The sequence below is a fragment of the Cottoperca gobio genome, chromosome 18, assembly GCF_900634415.1.
Source record: "Cottoperca gobio chromosome 18, fCotGob3.1, whole genome shotgun sequence".
Lineage (NCBI taxonomy): Eukaryota > Metazoa > Chordata > Actinopteri > Perciformes > Bovichtidae > Cottoperca > Cottoperca gobio.
The window spans coordinates 278177-291993 of NC_041372.1; the positions used below are offsets into that span (position 1 = coordinate 278177).

The window sequence follows — 13817 nt, forward strand, 5'->3', positions numbered from 1 at the left end:
TACTCTAATAATAAAAAAATGCTATTTTCTCATTTAAGATAAAATAAGGGCTTTTAAAAATAGAATACATAACAGGGTGCTTTTGTGCATCTTAAAATAAAGTCCTTAAATAAATATTTTGATCATTTAATTTCACAGTCAGAAAAAAATAGCTCAACAAATCTTAACAACTGAATTTAAACACCTCCTTTTCTCTTTATTTCCCTCTTATATATCCCACTCGCCCTCTTTCTCTTGTTCAGTAAGAGAAGTGAACTTGTGACATTCTCATACATGTGTAGAGGTGCCTAATGGTGAGCCTGGAACAATATTTGTTTTTTGATAATACATAGCGGAGAAAGCTGCCTCACAGCTGTTTGTGGACCCGGAAATGGTCAAGATGTAGGCTTACAGGGTTACTTGCTGCCTCTAAGACAAATTGTGTTTTGTCTCATAGTGGCACTTCACATTATTGCTTTTGATAATCGCCATGGTTTTATCCATCTTTGAGGCTTGCACCACTGTCTGTTGAAAAGAAATGTAAAGAAATGTATCCATACGAATTTGTTAGTTTTTTCCGCTGTGCCCAACATGCAAAGAATCGTGACTCCTGAATCTGGTTACGTACAAAACTGTGGCTTTTTTTGTACCGTGAGACCCCTAACAATGAGGGATCATTACCAACATGTACCTTCAAATAAAGAGGTTTAAATAATCTGTTAGTTTGTGTACAATCTCTCTTAATATCTGATTGCCCCATTGGACTTCACTGTGGCAACGTCACCTTCTTCCTAAGATTTCTGCAATTACTTTTACAATAGTACAATATTATCATAGCTGTTGGAAATGTTGGTCGAAACTATGAAAATCAGACACAGGTTGTAATAAACTGAAATTATCCTTTAATATGTCATAAAGATAAGCTATGATGTGCTTTTGTTTGGTGTTAATTCTCAAGTCAGTTGCAATTCCATTTTTTTTTCATACTTGCTTAAGCATAATTTTGAAAACAGGGCTAATTTTGTCAAAACAGTGCACACAATTCACACAACCACACACACAAGTAGCAGAACACCTCAGATCTTTTGAAAAATAAAACAAAACTATACAATAATTTATGCACACACATGGTTCAATCTATAACACTTTTAATATTTCTACTCTTGTTCAAAAGAGCTGCAGCCAAAGCTGTGGAAAACATGATGGAAATATGGCATTTTGGTTTGTTTAATGTATGAATGTGAGGAACATACACACACCAACCATTACACCTTTTCCATGAGTAAAACCGTTTGCAATATTTTTAATTTATTTTACAAAGCCATCAACTGCTCTTTTTATTCTAAAATAAACAGCCAGCCACTATCTCAGGTACACACACACACACATGTTTCCTGGCTTCATCTGTGAAAATGCCTGTTTAGCACTGTTGCATGGGGAGAAGTTAGTTGGAAGTACACACAAGTTTAAACATGCACACACACACAAACAAGGCCCAAGCTGTTCCCTGTGTTTGCATGTCTTTGTGTCTGTGTTCTCCACTGAAACAAGTGAACCCAGTTTAGTTCCAGTTTTGTGTGCGTGCGTGTTTAAACTTGTGTGTACTTCCTACTAACTTCACTGTGCAAACCAGGCTTTTTCAAAAAGGAAGCCAGGAAAGTTTGGCTTCACTCTGACACGCTGCCATGACATGCTGCCATGTGCTTTTCTTAAACCAGAATACCAAGATTATCTATTTATTTGAGGTAAACATTTTTTGCTTGTATAATTTTAAGATTAAGATTTATTTTGAAATGAAACGTCCTGTATCACCTTGTTGTTGTGAAATTTGTCATGACTGTGTGATGTTGACGAGGCATTTTCCCCTCTCTTATCTGTGATATTAAGGAGCAATTAACATTTCACACGCTTGTCCAAACCCCAATTTTCTCCTTTTACCCCTGTCTATTCTCTTGTTCTTTACTCTCTATCTCCACAGTACCACAGAATATTATTAAAACGTCAATTAATTCTCACAAATGAAAGACTATTCTTCTCAGTCTAAGTCTTTTCTCTTATTTCACTCCATTCTTTTAATTATTTGGCTGCTTTGTCCATCTACTCTCTGTCTGTCCTTAGATTTTCTTTAGTTTTTTTATGTTTACTATTACTTTTTGTGGTGGTCTAGTAGTTGTGGGATAAATACCAGGGTCTGCCCCTGAGCTTAACCCCAAGTTGCTTCAGGGAGACTGTCCCTGTAGTTAGTACACTGTAAGTCACTTTTATTTTTGTCAATTTTCATTTCTTTTTTATATATATTTTTTATTTCTTCTCGTTTTAAAAACGTTTTTTACTTGTGTATACAGTTTTGGTTATGTTTTTGCATGTTAAGCATGTGATTTTATGTGTTCTGTGTTAGTAGTTCTTGGTTAAAAATGTAATTACATTGCCTTTATTTTACTTTGCTAACATTACTAAATTCATTAGGATTCATCCTCAAATACCACACTATTGTTTTGCCTTGCTCTGCAGTGTGTGGTCAAGAAGTCAGAGTGTCCTTTTGGAAAGTAGTTTCTAGCAAGGCCATGCATGAAATTGGAAAAGAAGTTTCAAAAGAGGGAAGTGAAGCATATGTGTGTGTGTGAGTGTGTGTGTGTTTGTGTGTGTGTGTGTGTGTGTGTGTGTGATGTGTGTGTGTGCGCATGCGCGGGCGCGGGCGCGTGCGTGTGCGTGTGCGTGTGTGTGTGTGCGTGTGCGTGTTTCTGTGGGAGATAGTGTGACAGCCTATAGTGGATAGAACTCTGCCAACTGTTGTTTCCTGTCTGTATATTTTCACAGTTTAGTCAGAAGCAAATCAAAAAGGAACTCTCACTCTGTCTTCCAGCTGTGTGCCATTGTGGACCTGTGTTCTTCTTTGCAATAAGAATGTTGGAGGAAATTGGAAACATCTTCCAGATGGCCAGGCACATGGTTATGTTCAGACGTGGTGTGAAAACGATCTGACTCTATTTCTTGTTCACAGATATATGCTAAAAACACAGCTAAACATGTGCACAACATATAGTACTTCTATACTGCATTCAGTGCATTGTAGGCTGCACAGACACACACTGAATAGCATTATCTTCTATATATGGCCAAATGCTCTTATTTTCCAGTTGATTTAAGACCCAATCGGATAATAAGTGGATTTTCCTGATCCTCTCCATCCTCCATCACCTAATAGATTAAAAGTGACAAATGTATTGTTTGACAATGCATATAACAAACATGTCTGTGGATTTATAAAAGTTTTGGGTGATTTTACAATAATGAAAACATAGTTATGAATATTATATTCCATTTCTTCTAATAGATCCCCCTACATCATAGGTTATTAACAGGCGGACCGCGGTCCGAATCCGGACCCAGACGCCGATCTATATGGACCTGGACCTATAATCACGAAATTATTAAGAGATTTTCAAATTTTTGCTTTTCTCAGTTTTACGGCACTGGTTTAGCGGTTCAGGAAACTCACAGATCAATTACATGCGAGTTAAGCCATCCCACGTGATGCTACTCAGCCAATCAAATCTGTGCATTCCAAGCGGCAAACATTGCAGCTCTTAATACAGACAGATGAGGTGAGAGGCGAGCGAGTGACAGACGGAAAGATATTAGACGAGTTAGCGATAGAGGGAGAGAAGACGGAGAGACGAGTGAGCAGCAGACAGGGAGAGAAACACAGACGGAGAGACAAGTGAGCAGCAGACAGGGAGAGAAACACAGACGGAGAGACAAGTGAGCGACAGACAGGGAGAGAAACACAGACGGAGAGACAAGTGAGCGGCAGACAGGAAGAGAAACACAGACGGAGAGACAAGTGAGCTGCAGACAGGGAGAGAAACACAGACGGAGAGACAAGTGAGCGGCAGACAGGAAGAGAAACACAGACGGAGAGACAAGTGAGCTGCAGACAGGGAGAGAAAATAACTACACATGGTGCTCTCTAAGAAGAGAAAAGTGGACAGTGAAAACAGTGGCAATGTGAAACGCCACTATGAGATAAAGCGCAAAGTCTCAGAGCCCAATATGATCAATCCAGCAGGATCCTGACCCATGCATTCACTGCCCAACAACCTGCTCATGAATGTTCCCTCATGCAGGGGCTGTCAAGCAGTGCAGTAGCTGAAACCTTACTTGAGGGAAAACAAAAATTAAGCACTTTATTTTAAGAAGCACAATTTTTCAAAAGCTATTTTATTCATTTTATTTTTAAATGCAGCCTGAGAAGAACATTATACATATCTACAGTATTATATATATCTGTATAGTTCAATGTTAAGTGACAATAAATATTGTTGAAATGTTTTTGAATTGTATTTTCTTTATTTGATTTGACAGTCAGTTGTTGATTACGTGCAGACGATAATACAGCTACTAGGCTTCTTCAATATATATCACACTAATTCATAATGCAAGTTAGACATTATGATGCTCCGGACCTTTGCTTGCGGAAATTTTCTCTAACTGGACCTCTTTGAATTTTAGTTGAATACCCCTGCCCTACATCATACACACTAAAATAAGTAAATTACTGCCTTTATTAAAGATTATTGTAAAAGTGTCATTTTGAAAAAAGAACATTTTAAGACCCTCTGCTTCTGAGACATTTCCACTGGACATTGGACTGAGATGCATCCAGTGGGCATGAGAGTTTAGAATATATTCAGACAAGCTGAACTGATGGCCTAGGGGTTAAAGTGCTGACTATGTATCTCAATGTCCAGCTGGAGACTTTGCATGTCGTTCCCTATGTCTCAACTAATTTCCTGACATCTCTCTACTGATACGATCAAATGTCAGAAGTAATTTCTTGCTTTAATTAAAGAAATCACAGGGCTCAATAAATATGTGTTTTTGAGAACTCAATCAATAACAAGACTAAGCGTCATCAATGCTAGCATCTCTTTGATGCTGAGCTTGAGATACAAGCTCACAATTACCTAATATAGAAGCTGACACATAGATAGCTGGCTGCATCGCTTCTTATTTCTCGTGTTCATATTATTAGTGAGGAAACTGTGGGGAACATAGAGACATAACCAGGCTTGTGGTCTACCCAAACATATAAAGTATCCATCACTGAAGCAGCTCATTCATTTCTTCATTCTATCTGTGTTCTTAAAACTTTGAAAAAACAGATTTTTAAAGTTATTTAAGCTATCTTCAGTTAGGTTTGAAGTTTCAATATTTAACCGTAATGCCTCTAAGAGTTCTACACAGATCCTTAACATCCTTTATGTAATGTATGATGGAGGAGAACTGTTATAGATCAAACCACTTCTGTTTTGAGAGTGGACACTTTGCTTGACATCTTTGGAAGCAAGCTGAGCTCGCTCTCTCTCTCTCTCTCTCTCTCTCTCTCTCTCTCTCTGTCTCTCTCTCTCTCTCTCTCTCTCTCTCTCTCTCCAAGCTGTGAAATATGCAATGCATATGAAGTAATGAGGTGGTGGAGGTGGGGGGTGTAGGGATGCTCTCAGCTCGATTAAGTGTTTACAGCACCCCAGACCATCTGGACCAAGGGAGAACCAATTACTCAGAATCAGGAGATAGAGACACAGAAGGACAGAAACAATGTGAGAGGGAGAGAAATTAGGAGAAGATGAGGGGAAAATGAAACATGCTGTCTTGATTAAGCCCTAAAGTATATGTTTCTACTTTGTGGCTATGGATTAGTTTTTGAAAATTTGATCTAAACCCAAAGGAGGGCTAATCATCAACACATTTTTAATGGTGGAATAATTGCGTGCTTGGCGTGTACACACCCACGTCTGAAACAAACTGATTCAGGAGGCATCACAGTTGAAAGTAAGCTGTAGAGTGTAGCCTATAGCCAATACACTTTAAAGCAACGGCTTCAAAACATTGAAACAAACTGAAACAAAGATCAATCAATACATCTAATTTGTTTATCACATTTAATCAGAAAAGTGAAATGTAATGATTATAGTCGTATTGTATTAACCTGGACTCTGCACTTGTTTTTCCCAGTATAGTGTACTGATGTTAATTCTACAACCATGTTGTGATTAATTGTATTGCATCTTAATGTTATTATTCTCGTAATGTGCCCCATGTTACGTCATTCTTATTTAAAGCAAAAATCCCAAAGACTTTCCTCACATAAACCTCAATATTTATTGCTGGCATTTATTTCAGCACTAGCCATTCAATGTATTTGCATTGCATAATTTAGTAACATTGTTACTGACAAAATGTTAGCTAAATATTTACTTACGAGCTTTCAACTGCATCTCATAGTCTTCATTATCAGGAGTTTGCAGTATGTGAGTGTTGCAAGAACAAGGGTGATGTGCATGGCTGTCAGTCATCTCAGCAGTTTACAGTTTTCATTCAAATGCCTAAAAATGAATGTGTTAACATTTTGGTTGTAACTTCTGTTGTAACGCATTACTGTTTTGAAGCTATCATGACCCAGTGTCCCTACAGGAATCATGAAAGCCTCAAGTTCCTGTATCATTACTTATTGTCTCCCTGACTGCTCTGCTACTTGAACACTTTTGAAAAGTGGCTTTGTTACAAAGAAAGTAAATGTAAATTCTGTCTTCAAACCCATGTGCAGAGAGGATTAAAAATGATGAAAGCAAGATTGAGAGATGAGGATGTTGTTGATGCTGAACTGTGATGCCCCCTACTGTTCAGCTTAAAGATGCCCTGGAGGCTTTTTTGACACGTTTTCCTTGCCTGTCCAATTACCCATAAACAAAAATTACAAAAAAAGTACACAGTACAAAAATATACAATCATACATACACATAAGTATAGCAACACACTCAGACACAAATACACACTCGTTCATATACATAACAATACACACAATATACATACCAGTATACTGTACAAGTATACAATCATAAAGACAAAATCTCCATGCTCCGTCGGAGCAAAAGTCAGGGGCATCTAGGAGTGCGATTAATCTGCGTTAATATTTTTGTTGCGTTATTTTTTCTGTGATTAATTAATCGAAATTAACGCGTTAATTTGACAGCCCTAATTAAAAACAATTCCATCCATCAAATAAAATGGACAGCACTGACTCCCTGATCTAAAATCTCTATGTATTGTCTCAAAAGAAAACTTGCACTGAGGATTCAAAGCCGGAAAGAAAAGTGCATATCTGCTCCTCTCAGTTTGAGGATCAAAAAGGTTTACGGAGTATTTCATGGGTCTACTTGGAGCAACAGAGTCTTAAGAAGAGTTCTGTCAGCCTGCAGTCACCAGAGTGTTTTGTAATGCAGTGGCAAATCTACAAACACCTTTCCCTCTGTTTACGTTGATGCTGTATACACATTTGATCTGTATTTAAGGGAACTGCATTAATCGGGACTAGGAGACAAATAGACAATATCAGATCAGACGCATACCGAGGTGTCCTCAAGCAAAACTCAGAGTCAGAAATTATTGTGGGTTTTATGTTAAGCCCTCCACCTTCTCCACCATCTGCCATTGCCAGAAACTCCAAGAGTTTTCAGATCTAGCATCGGGAAGCTTTACTGTAACGTATTAATAGTTAACAGAAAAAAAGAGTTTCGAATAATTCTACCACTGCCAAAATCAACAGTCCCAGTTATAGAGAGGGTGAAAAGGGCCTCCAAATGACTAAATTAGCCCCGAAAAAACACACCCTACTCGGTCGATTGCTTTGACATAACCACTGCGGTTATGGATTTATTTACCAGAGGTATTTGGTTGGTAACGTTATTAGTGTTATGGGTTAGTATCAAGACATTCACTTGGGAAATACAATGTTACTCAACTTGGGAAAAACACACCTGTCGCGGCTAACTTGCTCACTGTCAGAACACGGTGAAATACACTCTGGTTTGATTTTACTAATAGCAAGCTATCTGCTCGAGGGAAGTGAAGAAGAGTCCAGTTGTAATGTTTGTTATTCAGCATCCATGTAAAGTTAGTATATCCAGCATCTATGTAATGTTATTTATCCAGTGTCCAGCAGCAAATGTAAACTGCAGTCAATGAGTCACGTCTGCCCACAGTAGATGACATTTTAGACTTAATCTGCAGAGTGCGAAGTTAGGTTTAAGAAACAAAACTACTTGGTTATGTTAAGAAAGATTATCATGATTTAAGCTTAAAAAAGCTTCGGACGTAACATTATGTGACTCAGTGAAGTATCACATGACATAACATCACGTACCAATCTCACGACCTTCATTCACAGAGTTTAATCAGTTGCCATCATGTGACCGACATATAGGTGGTCTCTGGCTTTCCACTAAGATGTGGTTTAAAACTCGTAAGTAAGTGGTTAGTAAGTTATTTTGTCAAACTTCTGTGCCCAAGTACAATGATGAACTTTCATGCTTAAATGTAGGTTGTTAGTGAATGCCAATACTGTCATGGTCTGGTGAAGTCTCCAAGTATTCTATGCTAGTGGCAGTTTTACAGGGACAACATTCAGTCATTTAAAAATAATAATTTGTGACTAAGTGCTACATGCAGAAACTCTAACTTATCAACATACCATCCATTTGTATTTATTGGATAGTGGGTGACATACACTAAAACTCCATCAAAAGTAATTATTTAAGGTTGTTTAGTAGAGTGAAGCAAGAATGGCCCTCGTTGATACCCAGTTGTTTGGGTTGAATACACCTAGGCCACTAACAATTATAGTTTCTCAACTGTGAAGACACAGATTGTGTGCTTTGCTTATTGACACAAGACAGGCCTCCATAGACCCCAGCTGATCTAAAAGGGCCTCAGTTCATTAACTCAGCTGCCCTAAAAAACTTTTCTCCTTTATGTGCTGTTAAGTTTCCTCCTGTGTGAAACCTGGCATGTTGATCTACACCATCTGACAGGGCAAGACAGTAAACCTATTCATCTTCCCACGTCTTCCTTGTTTGATCCTACAGCCCTGAGACTTCAAAGCCTATAGACCAGTTGATTATGGCTGTCGACACACCACGCCAAGGTGACAGCTACAAGGAACTGAGGTACACCCCGGACATAATACCTACCAAGACGTGGTCGGAGGTCCTCTTTGAAACATGCTAATTTCATGGTAATTTCGATTTGTTTTGGGCAATTATGTCAGCAGGCAGCCGCAAAGCTTTTTCAGTCTCTGCCATTTCAGGTTCAATCCATATTTAATTTAACCATTTGCTGTGTTTTTCTTTCACAAGATGGCTGTCCAGTGTATCTGTAGCATTATTCATACACTGCATTAATTAAAACATCAACATGCGAAAGAGAAAAATATGTACATTATTCATATCTGTCCTACAGGGAGACAGGGAGTCAGAGCTAATGAGAGGCTAAAGCTTGGAAATTATGGAGCCCTGAGTGAGGTGAATGGCATGAATTAAGTACCACCATCAGACACATTTTTATTAGGATATTTTAATATAAATAAGTCTAATCCACACCCTTGTTTAGGGGAAGGTCAGGCTCAGTTATATAACAGTATCTCAGGAGCTGATAGGGAGTGGATCTAGAATAAAGAGGAAATTAATATTCTATGAGAATATGAGCGCAAGATACACTTGTTGTGAAGTGGAGTGGAATGAATGCATTGCTTTTTCCGCAGCTCAAAGCAGTGGGAAGTGTGAAGTGTTTTGGCGAAAGGCAGCTTTGCTAAATAGAGAAGGCTCTGCCAGCCAGACTTGAACCCTTTTCCTGGCACTGCCATTCCCCGCCATCCTGCCCTATTCCATGCTGATATGCTATCTGCCCAAACAGATGCCTGCTCAGGCCTCGCAGCGCCCCTCTCCGGTCCCTCGTTTAGTTCGTAGCTGCCTGCTGATGTTTTGTCCGCCCTAGCGCTCTGTATCACTCTTGTCTCCTTGAGGAAGCACAACAGAGATAACCAGAACCTACACTGACCTTGCTGTTAAAGGGAAGCTGCTTGCTGATAAAAGGTCTTGCATGATTCTGAGGACAGACATGACGTAAAGACATCCAGCAACAGTAAACATGATGTAAACGTTTGGCCTACCTCCACAGTGAGCTCTCCAGCACCTTGGTGGAGTCAGCATGGTAGTACTTGGTCAGGATCAGGATGACCTGTGAGACAAGGTGGAGAAACAATTAACCTACTACAGAAGAAAAAGACTGGTTAGTGCAGTGATGCTTAAACTGGGAGGCAGGTCCACCAAGGCGGACGTAGAGCCAATGCAACGTTGACAAACAAAAGTCTTGATGCTACCCCAACGCAGTTGAAGATGGATGAACATTAAATCAGTCTAAGGGGGGGCCTTGATTTCTTTTTTGTTTTTAAAATAGCCTATACATTATTTAATATGTATCAAATGTAAACAGTAATAATTTGGTTGATGTTGTGTTTACAGCTTGTTCTGTTCACCAACAATTAATAATGAATGAACACTAGCCCAAAATAAAAAAAAACATGAGTTTTAATTCAACTGCAAGCTAGTTTCAGTTCTAGGTCACTCTTCATAGGTTTATTTATTTTGTAAAATAATATGTTTGACTTAAATATATTTAAACAAATTCAAATTGATTTAAATCACAATTCCTATTGATCCTGTATGCTTCTGCAGTATGTTCAATTATAGCAATTTCCAACAGCTATTACAAGTGCTAATGGTAGGTAAATATTGTGCAGCGGTATACTTTACATAGCAATGTGACCAACACTTAATAAATTGATTTAGCTTTAAGCAATAGCCACATATGCCTAACAGACAACATTTAGCTAGTTTTAATTCACTATTCCGTTAAATTAGCTAGTCTAATCTATTTTGTAATATAACTGACTTAGTTAAAACTATTTTTAAACATATTCACATTGGGTAAATTACAGAGTGAGTCACAATTAAAAAATGTAATTCGACCCTTAAGATCCAATAACATTTCTCTTCTTTATTTTTCCTTTAAGCCACCAACACTTGAGGAAATGTTTTTAATCAATACATATATTATATATAAGAGCCATTGGTCAGCCAATAGACCTGCATAAATGTGGCCACTGTTTGGCCAAGAGTTAATCTAATCTCTCCTCTGCATTTATATTTCAAGCAAAGGCATCCGTGAGGGAACTCCATCTGCACTTTAAGACAGAGTATTTGAGGGTTTGAGGGTGCTTGGAGAAACTATTAGCCTGAACAAATAACTGTCTTGTTTGCCACTTTGAGTCTAGAGGGAGCTCGCATAGTGCTTTCCCCACTGTTCCTCGTACCTTCCTTTGTGCCAGCTAAATTTTGAATTTAGCCTAAACTCATTTATCTTGGGGCAATTTGATTAAGAAATCTCTATTTTGTAGTATTAGTTTGTTTTTGGGTTATAGGACAGACAATATCATTACAATATTTCACAATAAAATTAAATAAATAAATTGTAGACATGCATTATTCATGTGACCAAGAAATCTTGGTCTAGGGCAACACTGGATCATAGACTCTTGTCTTTCATATTTCTGAGAGCTCTTGTTCTTGACAGCTAGGTCTGCTGGGATTTGCGTTGCCATGGCAAGAGTGCCAGTGGGTCAGGCAGCACAGTGGGGCCTAGAGATGTGATTGACAGGCTGGCTTGACGTCGTAGGTAGTGGAACAAGAGAAAAGCCTAAGTCCTGCCTTTAGGCAGAGGGGAATTGATTGGCCTGAGGGGTCCTGCCAAAAGCCAGCCATGTTGAAGGTATCTGCTTCCAGAGAATCAAGATGCAAACTCTGCGCATTCCTGATGCATCTTAATGTGGAAAGCAAGCACAGCCTGTATCACCATATTCTTTGTGGCGATAGTACATGATTATGACTCTTTTTTGGTTGTATGTTTCCTTGAATTCTTGTTTGCAAGAAATTGTTACAGTCTGGGTAGCCTCTGGGAAAATATAAGACAGCTGACAAGTTCAGGAAGTAAATATCTGCTTGATTTCTTTGTCAGATAGGATGAAAGCTGTGCTGTCTTACTCAGCTGACTTAATAAGATACCTGGCTGCAGGACTAAATATATTCTGAAATATGTTTTTATCTTGTCAGAACGGTTAGCCAAATCTAGCATAAAGTTGTGCCCAAGGCTTTCACATTACCCTCTTGTGTCAGGTTTGAGGCCACTAAAGCCTCCAGCTATTCAAAATTAAACCTAAAGCAATTTTTATTATACCTTCCACTGAGCTTGCTGGGTTTTAAAAGAGTTTTTTCTGCACAAAACTTAAAGTGGAGCGCCACAGCTGGGTATATACAGAATGAGCTTTGAGAGCTCTAGACCAATTTCCACAAGACAGTCTGCCATCAAAGCCACTCATTGAAGTCTCAAGACCTCTGGTCCCAAGGCACTAGGTTCAAAGCTACCAAAACTCGGGAGTTCCAAGCCTGGTGGAGGTTGGCTTCCAAAGATGTGGAGTCCAGAAAACCGGAACAGAGGACAGCACTGAGCAGCAGCCTGCTTGCCAGGGCTGATAGCAACCTCTGTGACAGTTCTAACAGATGGAGTGACAGCCTAAACCTGCTTTTTCTTTGCCTCTAAATTACATAAAAACTGTCTTTGCTGATGAGGAATTAGACAGTATTCACATCTTTATATTTGCGAATGAGATACCGCGTTAGGCTTATGCATCATTCATCCACATGCCGATACCAATAAAATATTCTGCCTCTCCATCCCTACGTTGAATCTGTCTTCAAGGCCTAAATTCTGCTCAGATGGCAAATTATTTTTCTTTTGGGATAAAGTGGACAGGGCAAGAATGTATTCAGCCATAAATCACTAGTAGCAGGAGGCAGAGAGAGTGTTTATTTGGCAGCATCAAAACTACCCACATAGATAAAACTGAACAGCACAGAAGCCAGATTCCTTTAATGCCTCTAGTGTACAGAACAATGTGTTAAGACTACAACTTGGCAGCTTTTACCTAAAGCTCATTGGACTAAAGGGCAAAATTGGCACAGACTGAGAATCCAACCAGAACAGTAAGAAAAAATCCCCTCTTTTTCAAAAATACAATGCCAGTCAGTTGTAATTCTATACAAATAAATCTTAGAACCATACTCAGAGTCAACAATCAAGCTAAAGTGAACAATGTCTGAGAGCTCATTCTTTTCATGAGCAATGACAGAAAACAGTCTCTCTGTCCTCTGTTGATATAGATAGCAAATTGTAAGGAAGTTTGTGATGAACTTGCTGACCTATAGACCTATTGTTATAGAGCAAGAATTGCTTTATTGTAGCCACCTTATAATACCACAACCACATAATCAGCCACTGTGGGTATCTTGTTTGTTAGCTAGCGGAAAATGGGCCTAATGGCTTTTTTGGGGGAAAAGTCAACAGGGTGGTCAGGATCCATGACTTCATAAAAGAGCTACAAGAGCTACAAGAGACCCCATTGAGAGTCAAGCTCATAGCCAAGTTCCTCATGAACTCCATCTTGACCCTTGTCCCTGAGACATTTCCATCAACTGTGTGTCAATGGAGTGCTGTCAATCGGCTATTGAGGACACAGAGTGAGAAAATGTTAAAGAAAGAAGGGACTATGGGAAATAAAGACAGACAGACAGCTCTTGAGAAAGAATGCGCTCATTCATTTTTAAAGCGAAATACAAGTACTCCATCGAAGTGTGACGGCCCCTCTTCGTCCCTTTGGGCCCTTTACATTCTCCAGAAACTGACCGCACAAATGAACAATTCATCACAGTATGTAATAAAAGGGAAGAACTCATTTTTGTCAATTTTCCCCCAAAAAAAGATGAAGCCCAATTTATATTCTTGGGGCACAAAGGTAAATTTGACGTTGATTTAATTTGCGGAATGAGACTTTGACACCATCTGTATGTGTGTGTGTGTGTGTGTGTGTGTGTGTGTGTGTGTGTGTG

General features: G+C 38.9%; 1 protein-coding gene across 5 annotated transcripts in view; it reads right to left on the bottom strand.

Moving 5' to 3' along the window:
• sorcs2 (sortilin-related VPS10 domain containing receptor 2) overlaps nucleotides 1-13817 on the bottom strand; it is a 309446-nt gene that overhangs the window by 237393 nt on the left and 58236 nt on the right. For all 5 annotated transcript variants that reach the window (XM_029454505.1, XM_029454504.1, XM_029454501.1 and 2 more), the window contains exon 2: nucleotides 9986-10053. In XM_029454505.1, coding sequence (XP_029310365.1) covers nucleotides 9986-10053 — 68 coding nt within the window. The remainder of the gene's footprint in view (nucleotides 1-9985; nucleotides 10054-13817) is intronic.